The 18,126-nt window shown below is 35.8% G+C and overlaps 2 protein-coding genes across 1 annotated transcript in view; one reads left to right on the top strand and one right to left on the bottom strand.

The window, feature by feature from the left end:
* The window catches only part of Glra3 (glycine receptor, alpha 3), a 648,639-nt gene extending 641,188 nt beyond the window's left edge, over positions 1-7,451 (top strand). The window contains exon 10 of the mRNA NM_053724.5: positions 1,679-7,451. Within this exon, the coding sequence (NP_446176.4) occupies positions 1,679-1,957 (279 nt within the window). The 3' untranslated portion in view covers positions 1,958-7,451. The remainder of the gene's footprint in view (positions 1-1,678) is intronic.
* Erich1 (glutamate-rich 1) overlaps positions 1-18,126 on the bottom strand; it is a gene marked incomplete at its 5' end in the record, with an annotated part of 52,793,804 nt that overhangs the window by 43,148,190 nt on the left and 9,627,488 nt on the right.

Here is an 18,126-nt window from a genome sequence, read left to right as displayed (position 1 = left end):
AAAGACAGACAGTTTCACAGCATGCAACAAGTTTGCCATAAAATTGATTTTTTGGAAGTCAAAATATGGCTGCATAAACCAACACATTTATTAGGGTTCTGAAAAAAAAAGGTTTCCATTTTTTTCTTCAAACTTACAACAGCAGACAAAGATAATTTCAATGGAGGCTTTAAGATGCTTTGAATTATCATATTTTAATTGTTTCCATCAAAATCCAATGGCTTTATAGACCTTACAATTGAAATGTTTCCAGTAATGATATGATTTTTTTTTAATCTCAGGTTGAATCGACTCACTTTCATAATTTTAAAAATCTGTCTCACACTTTACCAAATCAATCTTGATCATTCTCTCACTTTTGCAATCCATAATTATGGTTATTTTCACTTTCACATTTTATAATATACTATAGAACTAATGCAGTTTTGAACCAAATGATTAATTTTTCTCTTAAACAAATATGAAAAGAACTATCCGAGCAGAGATATAACTATAAAATGTATTAATCTGTACCTTTAAACTAGCAGTTTGACTAGCAAAAGAAAGAACAAACCCTTGTTATCAGTAACCATTTATTCTTATCTTCTATTCATTGATTTTATTATAAATCAGCTTAATAAAATGTTCCTTTATCATACAGATGTTATATTTGTTAATTTTACATTGCATTGTGTAGAGTAGGAAAAAAGTACACTTTTTACATGTATTTTATGTGTTTGTCAAAGTCTATTTGTACTGTGTGCTTTCAGTGTCTATGGAATCCAGGAAAGAGCGCTGGATCCCCTGGGGTCACAGTTAAATGCAGTTGTGAGCCTCCATGTGGGTGTTGGGATCTTGACTCAGATCATCTGTAAGAGCAATAAGTGCTCTGACCCATCAAGCCATTGTCCAACCACAAATTTCAGGGTGTTTTTTAAATATGAATATATGAAAACCTCTCTTTAATTTGTTATATTTAAAAGTACCTGTATAATTTCAAACAAACATCATTGTGAATTTTAACTTTATAACAAGTTTATTACTTACAATTGATTTTCAGGAAAAGAGCAAGGAGTGAGTGATAGCAAATTCACTTTTCAAAACGAAGTAAACCTCTATCAATTTTCATTTATAATTCACCAAACCACGGGTATCTGTGAAGATATTATATACAAATTAGAGCATGATGTTATCTGGTAGCACTTCCAAACAGGATAGTGTAAAATAAGGAAGCACACATGAAAGGAAACTCAAAGCAAGCAGCTTTATCTGATAGATTGTATTTTCCAAGGAATTCACTAGAACCGTGAAAATTAAGTATCAAAAAGTTGTCTCTAGGAGAATGAAAAATTCAATCAATGCTTCTGGTATGTATTTTCACTTTGGTTATTTATACTAAATCTCTCAATAGTTTTTTCCCTACTCTTACTTAGATTTTTTGTAACATGTAAACACCACAGCATTTTTACCTCTCTATTAAAATTTCATATGGGAGTTTATAATGATGGGTGCATCTATATGATGTATCCAGATAAGGAAAACTTCAGATCGACTCATCTTCATGTGCTTCAGCTGTCTGTTCTTCATATTAAGGCAAACATGCATCATGGTAGAAGTGAAATCATGATTCTGAAATCCTGAATTGAATCGGGTGCCCGTTTCCTTACTAAAGCACCTCCTGCTATTTTTTTGTAAACAGGATGATGAGGTGAGGGAGAGTCGGTTCAGCTTCACTGCCTATGGAATGGGGCCCTGTCTTCAAGCAAAGGATGGTGTGGTTCCAAAAGGTCCCAACCATGCTGTCCAGGTCATGCCAAAGAGCGCCGATGAAATGAGGAAGGTCTTCATCGACAGGGCTAAGAAGATCGACACCATCTCCCGAGCCTGCTTTCCGCTAGCATTTCTGATTTTTAACATTTTCTACTGGGTTATCTATAAAATCCTTAGGCATGAAGACATTCATCATCAGCAAGATTAAGTCTATGAAGGCATACAAAAACAGAGCATTGAGAAGAAAGAGTCCCCGCTAAAGGAGCGGGGTGTGTGTGCATGTGGGGTGCAGGTGAGAGTCAGTGCATCAGAACAGCATATGGGGAAAGAATTTATTTTGATTTCCTATGTAAAATAGTGAGACAGTTTGGTTAAATGATACAAAATGTACATCGTGGGTGTCCTGCTTCATAATCCTGACAGGTGATCTGTTGTCTTCCTAGTGTGAATATGTGTTGCATATGCTTTACAAGCACATAGAGTAGACATGATAACTACATTGGGAGGTCTTGAGTTTTAATTCAATTATAGTAAACACTGCGGAAGCAAGATTTACACAATAAAATGTATAAAGCAAGTATAGCAAAATGATGAGTATAATAAAATGTCTTGAGATATACAGCATATCGATGAAGTAACAAGATCATTAAATGTCAAGGTCACTCATGTCAGAACACTGTCCATAGAAACAGTGTGGAACCAACAACCACAATAAAAACAAAATCGGATGGTCAAAATGAAAGCCATCATTTAGAACACTATGGCTTAAGCAATCATGTTTATAAAATTCTACTTATCTTTACATCTCTAGGAATGAGGAGGAAGATGTTGAAGACAGTTTTTTCTTGTAAATAAGTGTTGCCTTTATTTTAATTAGTGCTAAACACTAATGACTAAGCCAATACATTTGTTTTCCTTAAATTAAGTAGGGGCTTGTTTGTATGTATGGTGTTTTTAATGTAACTAAATAAGATCCAATAAGACTTTTCTATCTAGTGTAGAATGAGACTTTAAATATTAATTATACTAAAGCACTTACATTTTGATAAAAAACAAATACAAATAGATTCATAAAAGATTTTTAATAAGAATCATTTCTCTCACTGAAGTTTCATCTCATCAGTGTAATCTATCATCCCAAAATGCCTCCAAATAACAGGAGAATGGGTTTTAATTCTAAGTGATTTAAACATATTAGCTCCATCGAGTGAGATTATTTTAATCTTTATGAGCTAATGCATTCAGAGTAGTAGGGACTCGTGAGTTGTAAAGAATTTAAAAGCAACTCTGCTTGAAAGTTGTTCATGACCCATGCAACATTTCAGCTGTATTGAAGTTTTGTTAGCTCAGTCACACAGCAGCTACCAATCTCTGATTCTTTTACTGTTTTTCTTAATTATTGTTGTCATTAATATTATACTTTAAAACCTTTGGAGTGACTTTAAGATACTTTAATTATTGGCTAGTCTATAAAATTATATACAGTGAAAATATCAAGAATTTTAAAACAACTCAGATATGTTATAGAAAAATCAAGTTTTTGAACCCAATGGTACTATTTTTTTGACCTTCAACAACTCCGAAAACTCAAAGCAGAAACTGCCATTTAAAGCCAAAAAGAAGCTTTTCAATATCTCTGTAGTTTTATTAGCCAACCATAGATTTTAAAACTAACTTTTTAAAAAGTAATCCATGCTGATCAGTGTTTGCTAATAAAAAGTAAAAATATCACTTTTATAAGTAGTTTACACAAGATAAGAACATTGTGGTTGTGATTTTATGCAAAGTCTACAAGGAAAATAATTTGATACCAAGCGTTCCCTCTGCTTGAAAACTATCCACTTGAAAATCAGATATACATGTTATCCTTTCCTGTTTATGAGTGAAAACCATAGAAATATATTCATGTAATATATATCAGAGCAAGATATGTTACTTAGGCTGAGAGTTAGCCAGAGCGTTTGAAGTAATGATGAATTAACCCCTTCCATGTATGCTAGCACACATTTTTCTATTCTTAATGTATCTTACTTCATAAGTTTTCTAACATCACTTAAAATGAGTAAACCCTGCCAAAAGCAAAGAGAAATATAATAATCACAAACACATATATGCCCCAGAGGTGTGATCATCACTCCCCAAGTGTGATGAGCTTTCATATTTGAGGTTGCTAGATGTCATTTTTCTTTTTTTTTAAATCTCTGAAGTAGAAAAATAATGTATCAGTCATGAGAAAATTTGTCAAGAATGACATTCATTCTACAGAAATATTGCTATCTCAAAAGTATATTTCCTTATTTTTTCTTATGAATAATTCTGCTTTCTATTATGTTTATTCTGTATGCCAACACACACACACACACACACACACACACACACACACACAACCCACTAAAAACAACTTTCTCTTACAAGGCAGCCATTACAAAGCAAACAGGGATGAATTAAAGGAGCTTAAAAATTTGTCCCCTTTAATAAACTAATTAATGCAATATTACCGAACCTTTAAAATTATAGTAACAACAACATCCTGTGGTATTAGTATCAAAATCCTATATCAAATGAAGATTTTGATCCATAGTACTGAGAATTGGAACCAGAGTTTGTTACATGTGAGGGAAGAGATTATTGCTAAACCATAGCCCGAGTCCCAAACTAGAATTAAAACTAGAGCAATAGCAATGAGAAGAAATAATTCAAATATTTACCTAACCACAACTCATTTAAGCTGAGCTCCAGTGCAAACGTTCTGAGGTATTCTAAATTAGCCATACTGCAACTATGGGGAGTGGGGCGCAGGGTGTGGAGTGGAGCACATGCATGACATTTATTTCACTTAATTTTAAAATCTATTCATTTTAACATGAAATATTTGGTTCCCCAGGACACACATTTTTAGGTAATTCATTATCTTATTAGTATAGATGTGTATAATTTTCTTTTTCTTCCCTAATCACTACAAGACCTAGAACTTTCTTTATGACTTACAGGAGTTATCAGAACTACTTTAGACATGAAACAGAGTTTTAAGCCATCCTTTTTCTCTCCAGAATTTCTTCCATTACATTTATCCAAAGATCTAATCAGCTCTCAGCTCTGCTACACAGAGTATCATGGACAGTTACCATATTTCACAATACATTCTTCTATGCATAAATTCTAATAAATTTAATTTTTAACTTTGAACTATAAGCACATACCTATTATATAATTGCATGCATTGATTTTGTGAATGTCCTGTATCTATATAAGATACTGGAAGTTATCAAGAAAATTATGAAAAATAAATCATATATTTAAAAGAAGATAATGAGCTCTTAACTACACTAATATTTTTGTAAATGAACACACTATTTGAATATAGTCAGGTGAATCTTTCATATTGTTTCAAAAAATTACATTCATCTCATTTTGTGAAAATAGTTTTCTATTCTCAGCATGATATATTTTAATCTGCTAGTTACTTGGAAGAATGGTGTATCATATTGGCAAGTAAATTTCCTTTTATTATAATGTGTACCACATGAAGTTGACTTGTGAGAAGATGACAGGTAACAAGCTAAAATAGGAAATATATTTTAGTATTAAATATTGGAAAATGGAAGCAAAACGATCCAATCCCCTCTGAAATAGATTTTATATTATCATATACTGTTTAATATTAGCAGCATATATTCTTTTATTTTTCAGCCAAATTGGTCAGTATTCATTGAAACTGAACAGGTCAAAACTATGAGAGTAGACATTATCCTTGACATATTAGGAACACATTAGAATGGTTTCCAACCTTGAAGCAATTTAATTTGACAATCAGTCCAAGCCAATTATAATCAATGAAAACTGAAACCTATAAACATAGGAAGTGTCTTATCTCTGTGAGCAGATTATTATATTAGTGATTGAAATTGTAAGACTTTCTTAAATAATACCTACCAACCAAGCACAACTATAATACTTGCATTCCTGGCCTGCTAATTTGTATTCATTTTCAGCAAGATGAGCCGGATTGTGTTGCCTATGATTGACTTTAAGGACACTGTAAAGTCGAAATAAATGGCTGACTTTTGTGCCTTTTGGGAAAGAATTTAGTGATCAAACTGCACAATATTTTAAATATCAAATTTCAAGTCCTATAAAACTGGACCGAAGAATTGTCTAACCTGTGCCAATAGGTCTAAAGAACTTACCAGAGGCAATCTTTTTCAAATAATTTTAACAAGAATACCTTAGCTGAATTTATGTGAATAAATAGACAGTGGAAACAAAACATGAAACTTCTATTCAAGATTTACATGATCTCATAATGCCTCCAGAACTCATTACTGCATTTTCTTTGGGGGATTAGAGTCCTAGACATAATACTACATAGTAACCACAGGGAGGTGGTTTAATGGGGAGAGTGCTTTCTTGGTATTTGAAAGACCCTAGGTTCCATGCAAACAATACTAACAATAATAAGACTTAGACAGACTCCTAGCTCCCATCTAGAGACTGAAGTCAGCAGTCTCTTCCTTTGCAGCATAATTTGCATAAGAAAAGGTTAACTGTCATCCAAAACCATTTACTTCCTAAAAAGGAAACTCCACTCTGTCTTGACCAAAGCCCACTCTGCATTTCCTAATACCTGCTGCCATTGTTTTTGTCCGACTCAATATCCATATTATTCATTTTATTTATTTAAGAAATTCATTGCAGCACTTTGTCAAATCATAAGATATATTCAGGTTTGCAAAATAGTGAAATATAAAATTGTATATTTAGTAAAAGTTATTGGTTTTTATGAAGTTCTATGTCATTATTTTCAGTAACTTTAAATTCTGTCCTATAACTTAGTACTTATTTTAAATTAAATATTTAGTCAATGTATTTCAGATATAAATATATAGAAAGTCTTAGAATGATAGAAAATGTAAAACAAACTATGAAATAAACACCGATGCTTTTATTTAGATTAAAGGTATAATTCAAATATATTGACCTGATTAAGTTTATTTTAATACTTTATTTTTCTGTGAAGTGCATGAGCAAAAATTATCTTCATAGACAAAGCATTTTTACACAGTCTCTAGCCAAGCTTGTTAATGGTCTTGAGGAATAGGAACTCTGAATTAAATGCCAAAAAAGGATTATGATGTAAAACTGTACTTGACCTTGTTTGAATAATTTTGCATTTCTTTACTGTTTCATCTTTATGAATTATGCAGAAGCTGCTCTGTAAGTTCACGTTTTAGTGTATGATGAGTGATAAAACTTTGAAACCATGGAGTGAAGCATCTTGACATTTTATCAGCATTGTGGTACACAAAATCTAAAGAAACAATGTCATATACTCTTCCATGGATTCCTTTTACATGTTGTGTAATGACTTCATTTACTAATGAGAAAAGATGTTCTAAAAGGCTATTCCTCATTTTATGATACTAGTTATTTTCTGCACATTGAAAGTACATCTTCCTGAGGACGGTATTTGAGTCTCCCTTTCTGTCTAGATGGATGCCACAGTTTTTCACGACATTGTGATTTGGAGGTATGAAGATGTTTTGCATGGCTTTACCAACTTGTTTTTGTTATATGACCTATAGTATAATTTTGAAGCTAACAAAATCTCTAATGAATCATTAACCTGTGAACAGTATATTGTCTTCCTCGTGGAACTGCAGATAATTTGATCAGAAATATAATAAAAATTAATGTTTTTCAAGACCGCGATTCTTTTAGTCTAATTATCTATAGAGAAATTTTACTAAAGAATTACATCATTTTATGTCAGAAATCATACTACATTTCTCCTGCTACAAACAATCACATGTGGTATTTTAAATTTCAGATATATCATCTAAGGAAGATTGATACCTGTCAGGGTGCTTCCTTTTTGTCTAAGATAGAATAAAAGATAAAAAAAAAAAAAAAAAAAACAAAAAACTCCATCAATGCCTTTTGTTTTAGAGGCTTTGCCTTAAATTTTTTTATTCACTAAATCACTTGATTTATTTAAGGCAGCATTTCTAAATGGGGTGTTGGATAATCTTTTATTTTTAATCTTCCAACTTACGTTGCTATTGTTCATTACCCAGTGAGGTTTGAGTGTACTGATAGTGAAATAGTAAAAAAAAAAAAAAAAAAAAAAAAGATAGAAACTTTGACATCTAATACAACTTAAAACTATTATCCTATGGTATAAGATTATAACATGTCTCTCAAAGTTGCAGAATGTAACATTTATTTGTAGCAATATTTTCCATAACATTATAGATTTACTGCACAAGGTACAGTAAAATTTGTAGATTGGAGATTCTTTGCTAAATTGGCATGTATTTCCACAAGCTGGTCCTCATTAACTGTTATAATGGTTATTCTATAGTATTTCTAGAACATTACAGTTCTAGAAAATTATCACATTTTAATATTAGCAAAATTCCTTGACTGAAACACTGCGCAGGTATTGGGCAAACTAATCTCAGAGAATAAGAGCTAAAGGTATCTATTGAAAGAGCGTACCCCTAAACGGGGAGCTGCGTCTCTCGCTCCGATTGCGGGGTGAGGTGCCCCCAGGAATCACGAGTAGCCAGTCTTGATGTAACAGCAAGAGGTAGCTTTATTAACGAGATCCCTATTAGCGGTATCCAGGGTCGATATGTATCTCACACAGGAGACAGAGGAATCGACCCCGAGCTTCCAAACTCGGGGGTTTATATAGGGGAGGTTAGGGGCATTCTCAGGTTACACATGATTGGTCAATTCAAATGGTGCACAGTTACTTTCGGCTCGAAATGACATTAGTAAGGAGTATGTGCTATCTAGCAGCTCAGCAGCGTGGGTAGGGTGGCTCATCTCACTCAGGGGGATGACTCACTTCTGGGGAGTGAAGGAAGGGGAGGGGGTGGCTACGGATGGTCAGTGTCCTTGGGGCTGGTAGCTGGTCCGGCAAGTCCTATCTCTGGCTCTCCCTCAGGCACGTCCGGCCCTGCACATCTGGGCTCTGACAATGAGTATCATTTTTGAAACTCTAGTTCTGCACATCCAGGCTCTGACAATGAGTAACCTTTATGAAACTCTAGTTCTACACAATCAATGCAATGTAAACAAAAAATAAAAAGGATTTGTGACTACAAAAAAAGTAGAGAGAAAATTATTAGTAAATACTTTTCAAAAAATTCTATTACTATAATTTCACATTATTATAATACATATAATAAATATAATAATGTTTATAATTTAATATTATTTAAATTGCAGTAATTTAAAACAACTACTATTAGACTGACTATACTTATTAATTTCAATACCACCAAATGCTTAGTTTGTATTCCATATCTTTTTTTTATCTTTATTAACTTGTGTACTTCTTTACATTTCGATTGTTATTCCCCTTCCCGGTTTCCAGGCCAATATTCCCCTAAGCCTTCCCCCTCCCCTTCTATATGGGTGTTATCCTCCCCCCATTACCACACTCCCCCTAACAATCACGTTCATTAAGTGTTCAGTATTGGCAGACCAAGGGCTTCCCCTTCCACTGGTGCTCTTACTAGGCTATTCATTGCTACCTATGAGGTTGGAGCCCAGAGTCAGTCCATGTATAGTCTTTGGGTAGTGGCTTAGTCCCTAGAAGCTTGGCATTGTCGTTCTTATGGGGTCTCGAGCCCCTTCAAACTCTTCGAGTCCTTTATCTGATTCCTTCAACTCGGGTCCCGTTCTCAGTTCAGTGGTTTGCTGCTGGCATTCGCCTATGTATTTGCTGTATTCTGGCTGTGTCTCTCAGGAGAGATCTACATCTGGTCCCTGTCAGCCTGCACTTCTTTGCTTAATCCATCTTATCTAATTGGGTGGCTGAATATGTATGGGCCACATGTGGGGCAGGCTCTGAATGGACTTTCCTTCTGCCTCTGTTCTAAACTTTCCCTCCCTATTCCCTCCCAAGGGTATTCTTGTTCACCTTTTAAAGAAGGAGTGAAACAGTCGCATTTTGGTCATCCTTCTTTAGTTTCATGTGTTCTGTGCATCTAGGGTAATTCAAGCATTTGGGCTAATATCCACTTATCAGTGAGTCCATACCATGTGTGTTTTTTTGTGGTTGGGTTACCTCACTCAGGATGATATTCTCCAGTTCCATCCATTGGCCTGTGAATTTCATAAAGTCATTGTTTTTGATAGCTGAGTAATATTCCATTGTGTAGATGTACCACATTTTCTGTATCCATTCCTCTGTTGAAGGGCATCTGGGTTCTTTCCAGCTTCTGGCTATTATAAATAAGGATGCTGAGAACATAGTGGAGCATGTGTCTTTGTTATATGTTGGGGCTTCTTTTGGGTATATGCGCGAGAGAGGTATAGCTGGGTCCTCAGGTAGTTAAATGTCCAATTTTCTGAGGAACCTCCAGACTGATTTCCAGAATGGTTGTACCAGTCTGCAATCCTACCAACAATGGAGGAGTGTTCCTCTTGCTTCACATTATCAACAGCATTTGCTGTCACCTGAGCTTTTGATCTTAGTCATTCTGACTGGTGTGAGGTGAAATCTCAGGGATGTTTTGATTTGCATTTCCTTTTTGACTAAAGATGTTGAACATTTCTTTAGGTGTTTCTCAGGCATTCGGCATTCCTCAGCTGTGAATTCTTTGTTTAGATCTGAACCCCATTTTTAATAGGGTTATTTGTCTCTCTGAGGTCTAACTTCTTGAGTACTTCTTATAATTTGGATATAAGCTCTTTATCTGTTGTAGAATTGGTAAAGATCTTTTCCCATTCTGTTGGATGCTGTTTTGTCCGTCACTTTGCTGAAGTTGTTTATCAGCTTTAGTAGTTCTCTGGTGGAACTTTTGGGATCACTTAAATATACTATCATGTCATCTGCAAATACTGATATTTTGACTTCTTCTTTTCCAATCTGAATCCCTTTGATCTCCTTTTGTTGTCTGATTGTTCTGGCTAGAATTTCAAGAAATATATTGAATAAGTAGGGAGAGAGTGGGCAACCTTATCTATCTAGTCCCTGATTTTAGTGGGATTGCTTCAAGTTTCTCTCCATTTAGTTTAATGTTAGTGACTGGTTTACTGTATATGGCTTTTACTATGTTTAGGTATGGGCCTTGAATTCCTATGCTTTCCGGGGCTTTTATAAAGAAGGGGTGTTGAATTTTGTCAAATGCTTTCTCAGCATCTAATGAAATGATCATGTGGTTTTGTTCTTTCAGTTTGTTTATACAGTGGATTGTGTTGATGTTTTTCCATATATTGAACCATCCCTCTTCCCTGGGATGAAGCCTATTTGATCAGGATGGATGATTGTTTTGATGTGCTCTTGGATTCGGTTTGTAAGAATATTATCGAGTATTTTTGTGTTGATACTCAAAAGGGAAATTGGTCTGAAGTTCTCTTTCTTTGTTGGGTCTTTGTGTGGTTTAGGTATAAGAGTAATTGTGGCTTCATAGAAGGAATTCGGTAGTGCTCCATCTTTTTCAATTTTGTGGAACAGTTTGGATAGTATTGGTATGAGGTCTTCTATGAAGGTCTGATAGAATTCTGCACTAAACCTGTCTGGACCTGGGCTCTTTTTGGTTGGGAAACCTTTAATGACTGCTTCTATTTTGTTAGGAGGTATGGGGTTGTTTAAATCTGTTCCTGATTTAACTTCGGTACCTCGTATCTGTCTAGGAAATTTTCCATTTCCTGCAGATTTTCAAGTTTTCTTGAATATAGGCTTTTGTAGTAGGATCTGATGATTTTTTTAATTTCCTCTGATTCTGTAGTTATGCCTCCCTTTTCATTTCTATTTCTGTTAATTTGGATACACTCTCTGTGTCCTCTCAGTAGTCTGGCTAAGGATTTATCTATCTTGTTGATTTTCTCAAAGAACCAACTTTTGGTTCTGTTGATTTTTTTCTATGGTCCTTTTTGTTTCTACTTTGATTATTTCCTGCCTTCTCCTCCTCCTGGGTGTATTTGCTTCTTTTTGTTTTAGAGCTTTTAGGTGTGCTGTCAAGATGCTGACATACGCTCTCTCCTGTTTTTTTTCTGCAGGCACTCAGAGCTATGAGTTTTCCTCTTAGCACAGCTTTCATTGTGTCCCATAAGTTTGGTTATGTTTTACCTTCATTTTCATTAAATTCTAAGAAGTCTTTAATTTCTTTCTTCATTTCTTCCTTAACCAGGTTATCATTGAGTAGAGCATTGTTCAACTTCCATGTACATGTGGGCATTCTTTCCTTATTGTTATTGAAGACCAGCTTTAGCCCGTGGTGGTGTGATAGGACGCATGGGATTATTTCTATCTTTCTGTATCTGTTGAGGCTTGTTTTATGACCAATTATATGGTCAATTTTGGAGAAAGTACCATGAGGAGCTGAGAAGAAGGTATATCCTTTTGCTTTAGGGTAGAATGTTCTATAAATATCTGTTAAGTCCATTTGGTTCATGACTTCTCTTAGTCTGTCTATATCTCTGTTTAATTTCTGTTTCCATGATCTGTGCATTGATGAGAGTGTGGTATTGAAATCTCCTACTATTATTGTGTGAGGTGCAATGTGTGTTTTGAGGTTTAGTAAGGTTTCTTTTATGCATGTATTTTGGGCATAGATATTTAGGATTGAGAGTTCATCTTGGTGGATTTTTCCTTTGATGAATATGAGGTGTCCTTCTTTATCTTTTTTGATGACTTTTAGTTGGAAATCGATTTTATTCAATATTAGAATGGCTATTCCAGCTTGCTTCTTCAGACCATTTGCTTGGAAAGTTGTTTTCCAGCCTTTCACTCTGAGGTAGTGTCTGTCTTTTTCTCTGAGGTATGTTTCCTGTGGGCAGCAGAGTACAGGGTCCTCATTGCATATCCAGTTTGTTAATCTATGTCTTTTTATTGGAGAGTTGATACCATTGATGTTGAGACATATTAAGGAATGGTGATTATTGCTTCCTCTTTTATTTATATTTGGATGTGAGATTATGTTTGTGTGCTTTACTTCTCTTTGTTTTGTTGCCAAGACGATTAGTTTCTTGCTTTTTCTAGGGTGTAGCTTGCCTCCTTATGTTGGACTTTACCATTTATTATCCTTTGTAGTGCTGGATTTGTAAAAAGATATTGTGTTAATTTGGTTTTGTCATGGAATATCTTGGTTTCTCCATCTATGTTAATTGAGAGTTTTGCAGGATACAGTAACCTGGGATGGCATTTGTGTTCTCATAGGGTCTGTATGACATCTGTCCAGGATCTTCTCGCTTTCATAGGCTCTGGTAAGAATTCTGGTGTGATTCTGATAGGCCTGCCTTTATATATTACTTGACTTTTTTCCCTTACTGCTTTTAATATTCTTTCTTTATTTTGTACATTTGGTGTTTTGACTATTATGTGACTGGAGGAGTTTCTTCTCTGGTCCAATCTATTTGGAGTTCTGTAGGCTTCTTGTATGTTTATGGGCATCACTTTATTTAGGTTAGGGAAGTTTTCTTCTATGATTTTGTTGAAGATATTTACTAGTCCTTTGAGCTGTGAGTCTTCACTCTCTTCTATACCTATTATCCTTAGGCTTGATCTTTTCATTGAGTCCTGGATTTCCTGTATGTTTTGGATCAATAGCTTTTTCTGTTTTCATTATCTTTTACAGTTGAGTCAATGATTTCTATGGAATCTTCTGCTCCTGAGATTCTCTCTTCTATCTCTTGTATTCTGTTGGTGATGCTTGTATCTACGGCTTCTGGTCTCTTCCTTTGGTTTTGTATATCCATGGTTGTTTCCCTGTGTCCTTTCTTAATTGCTTCTATTTCCTTTTTTAATTCCTTCAACTGTTTGATTGTGTTTTCCTTGAATTCTTTCAGGGATTTTAGTGATTCCTCTTTATACACTTCTACTTGTTTATTTGTGTTTTCCTGAGTTTCTCTAAGGGAGTTCTTCACGTCTTTCTTGAAGTCCTCCAACATCATGATCAAATGTGATTTTAAATACAGATCTTGCTTTTCTGGTGTGTTTGGATATTCAGTGTTTTCTTTGGTGGGAGAATTGGGCTCCGATGATGCCATGTAGTCTTGGTTTCTGTTGCTTGGGTTCCTGCTCTTGCCTCTTGCCATCAGATTGTCTCTGGTGTTACCTTGTTCTGCTATTTCTGACAGTGGCTAGACTGTCCTATAGGCCTGTGTGTCAGGAGGGCTGCAGACCTGTTTTCCTGTTTTCTTTCAGCCAATTATGGGGAGAGAGTGTTCTGCTTTCGGGCGTGTAGTTTTTCCTATCTACTGGTCTTCAGCTGTTCCTGTGGGCCTGTGTCCTGAGTCCACCAGGCAAGTTGCTTGGAGCAGAAAAGTTGGTCTTACCTGTGGTCCCATGGCTCAAGTTGCTTGTGGGGGCTCCTTTTGAGCTCTTGGAGAGGGCAGCAAGCAGGAGGACCTGTGCTGCCTTTTCTGGGAGCCCCCGTGCACCGAGGTCCCAGATGGCCTTAGGTTTTTTCCTCTGGAGTCAGAAATGTGAGCAGAGTGTAGTCTCTTCTGACTTTCCGGGCGTGTCTGCCCCTCTGAAAGTTTAAAGTTTAGCTCTCCTTCCCACAGGATTTTGGTGGAGAGAACTGTTTATCCAGTCCCTTTAGGTCCTGGTGGTGTCTAGAGCACAGGGGACCTGCGGCTTAAGTGCCCCTATCTTCTGGTTCCCAGAGGCTGTATACAGTTTCCTCTTGGGCCAGGGATGTGTGCAGGGGTAGGCAGTATTGGTGGTCTCTTCTGCTCTGCAGTCTCAGGAGTGCCCACCTCTCTGGGCAGTGAGCTCTGTCTCCCAAGTTATTTGGGAGCAGTGATCTGCGGGCTGGGGTCAGGGAGGTTGAGCTCGTTTTCCATATCTTATCTCAACTTGTTTTCCCAACAATTGCTTCTTTCCTTAATCAAATGACTTTTGAAATTTGTGTCTTATTTGCTTTGATGTATAAGTCACTCTCTCATGGGCATTAAATCTGAGTGAAAGTATAGTAGTAGAACTATGATGTACTCAAAGTACTTATGTCTCTAGTTTATAATATCCTTTTATGTTTGAAACCATATGTGGGTTATCCAGATTCTTCTTGCCCAGTATTCTACTAGTGTCTGAAAATTCACTCAAGTAAATGAGACTTGGATGCTGTTAGAGACACGGTGCTACATGAAAATTAAAGCAATGAAGGCAAAAGTTATCCAAAAAGATTTACAATTGGATTAAATACTCCTCAGCATAGAACAGAGTTACATTCTGAATGTAACCAGGACAGTTAGGGATTTAAGGACAGGCAGAGGTCAGTGGGTAGAAAATTACTAAGAGGAAACATCAGTGTCAGAGGGTTTTTAGCTACATTGACTGAACAATATTCTTGATAAAATGAGGTTGAAAGACACAGTGAGTGAGGAAAAGATATTTGATCAGGTATCAAGAGTCGTTTCTATTAAACAAACAAACACCAAAATAATAACAAAAACAAAAAGTAAACTAACCTGGAAGAATTCTTCCTAAAATTGAATTAAGTACTCCAAGGGCAGATACCAAATTAGGAAGAATTTAATAAGGGCTCAGAAATGAAAGGGACCAAACTTTGGTCAAGGAAAGAGTTTTGTATCCATCAATGATCTGCTATATGGTATGAGAAGGGATTTGTCTGAAAATATGTTATCCACACAATGAACAGGTAAACCACTTTAAACTTGCCACTGACCAGTTTTCTATGTCTTGCTGTTATAAACGGAGTCTGTTTTCAAACCACCCATTATAAGTATGTTGATGAGCTTGTGGTTTTCTTTTTTTTATAAAAATTGCCTTGAGTTTAATTCTCTTAGACTTTACAGCATCATGGGAAACAAAGTCACAAACTAGTAGAGACAATGGCTGACATACATTCCATATCTATATTCATCCAGGAATCTCCTTATTCTCCCTGTTCCTTTCTCCAAGATTAAGAGGACATTCAGCCCCTTGCCTTGAACTTCAACTGTATCTCCACTTATCATTTCATGCATCAGCAGCCAAGGAAATCTGCCAGTAGATACTGATATACTTTCAAATTGCCTGACAGGTACGCTTTCATGGAAACAGGCATAAGTTTGGGAATGTTGCATCTTCATTTTCACTAAATTCTAAGAGGTGTTTAATTTCTTTCTTTATTTCTTCCTTGACCTAGTTGTCATTGAGTAAAGCATTGTTCAACTTCCATGTATATGTGGGCTTTCTGTCATTATTGTTGTTATTGAAGACCAGTCTTGGTGCATGGGATAAGTTGCATGGGATTTCTTCTATCTACCTGTATATGTTGAGGCCTGTTTTATGAATAATTACATGGTCAATTTTGGAAAAGGTTCCATGAGGTGCTGAGAAGAAGTTATATCCTTTTGTTTTAGGATGAAATGTTGTATAAATATCTGTTAAATCCATTTGGTTCATAACTTGTTAGTTTCTGTACATCAGTGTTTAATTTCTGTTTTCATGATCTGTCCGTTGATGAGAGAGGGGTGTTGAAATCTCCTACCATTATCGTGCAAGGTGCAATGTGTGATTTGAGCTTTAGTAAGGTTTCTTTTATGAATGTAGGTGCTCTTGCATTTGGAGCATAGATATTTAAGATTGAGAGTTCATCTTGGTGGATTTTTCCTTTGATGCACATGAAGTGTCCTTCCTTATCTTTTTTAATGACTTTCAGTTGAAAGTCATTTTTTTTTATATTAGAATGGAAACTCCAGCTGTTTCTTTGGACCATTTGCTTGGAAAATTATTTTCCAGCCATTTACTCTGAGGTAGTAGCTGTCTTTGTCTGTGAGGTGTATTTCCTGCATGCAGCAAAATTCTGGGTCCTCTTTACATATTCATTCTGTTACTCTATGTCTTTTTTATTGGGGAATTGAGTCCGTTGATGTTGAAAGATATTAAGGAATAGTGATTTTGCTTCCTGTTATTTTCGTTGTTAGAGGTAGAATTATGTCTGTTTATCTCTCTTTTGGTTTCATTACAAGGAAATTATATTCTTGCTTTCTGTATCGTGTAGTTTCTCTCCTTGTGTTGGAGTTTTCCATCTATTATCTTTTGTAGGGCTGGATTTGAAGAAAGATATTATGTAAATTTGGTTTTGTCATGGAATATCTTGGTTTCTCCATCTATGTTAATTGAGAGTTTTGCTGGATATAGTAACCTGGGCTGCCATTTGTGTTCTATTAGGGTCTGACATCTGTCCAGAATCTTCTGGCTTTCAGTCTCTGGTGAGAAGTCTGGTATAATTCTTATAGGTCTGCCTTTATATGTCACTTGACCTTTTTCCCTTACTGCTTTTAACATTCTTTCTTTGTTTTGTGAATTTGGTGTTTTATCTATCATGTGACCAGAGGAATTTCTCTTCTGGTCCAATCTATTTGAAGTTCTATAGCCTTCTTGTATGTTTATGGGCATCTCTTCCTTTAGTGTAGGGAAGTTTTCTTCTATAATTTTGTTGAATATATTTATTGGCCCTTTAAGTTGGGAGTCTTCACTTTCTTCTATACCTATTATCCCGAGGTTTGATCTTCTCATTGTGTCATGGATTTCCTGGATGTTTTGGGCTAGGAGATTTTTACGTTTTACATTATCTTTGACAGTTGTGTTGATGTTTTCTTTTTTATCTTCTGCCCCTCAATTCTCTCTTCTATCTCTTGTATTCTGTTAGTGATGCTTGTATCTACAGCTCCTTGTCTCTTCCTTTGAATTTCTATATTCAGGGTTGTCCTTTTGTGCTTTCTTTATTGTTTCTATTTCCATTTTCAATTCATTCACCTATTTGGTTGTGTTTTCCTGTAATTCTTTTAGGGATTTTTGTGTTTCATCTCTAAGGGCTTCTCCTTGCTTACTTGTGTTTTCCTCTATTTCTCAAAGAGTGTTCTTTATGTCTTTCTTAAAGTCCTCCACTATTATCAAAAAATGTGATTTTAAATCTAAATCTTGCTTTTCTGGTGCATTTGGATATCCGGTATTTTCTTCTGTAAGAGTACTGGGCTCTGATCATGCCAAGTAGTCTTGGTTTCTCTTACTTAGGTTCCTGTGCTTGCCTCTAGCCATTGGGTTGTCTCTGGTGTTTGCTTGTCTTGCTGTTTCTGAGAATGACTTGACCCTGCTATAGTCCTCTCTGTCAAATCTGTAGAACTGTTTTCCTGTTTTCTTTCAGCCTTTCCTGAGAACAGATTCTCTGATTTCAGGTGTTTTGGAGCTCCTGGAGACTGTCTTCCAGCTCCAGGTGGGGGCAGGAATGAAAGGGTCCTGCCCCTGTTGCTCATGTAGGTCCTTGCACCCCATGGGCACAGTTGGCACTATGCAATTCCTTCTTGGGTCTGGACTGTGGGAAGAGGGTATTCTCCTCCGACTTCTCAGGAGTATCCACACTTCTGAGGGTACAGCTCTCTCCACTTTGGGATTTGGTTGCAGGGAGC

The sequence above is a fragment of the Rattus norvegicus genome, chromosome 16 (genome assembly GCF_021556685.1).
Source record: "Rattus norvegicus strain SHRSP/BbbUtx chromosome 16, alternate assembly SHRSP_T2T, whole genome shotgun sequence".
Lineage (NCBI taxonomy): Eukaryota > Metazoa > Chordata > Mammalia > Rodentia > Muridae > Rattus > Rattus norvegicus.
This window is presented reverse-complemented; position numbering and strand designations above follow the sequence as displayed.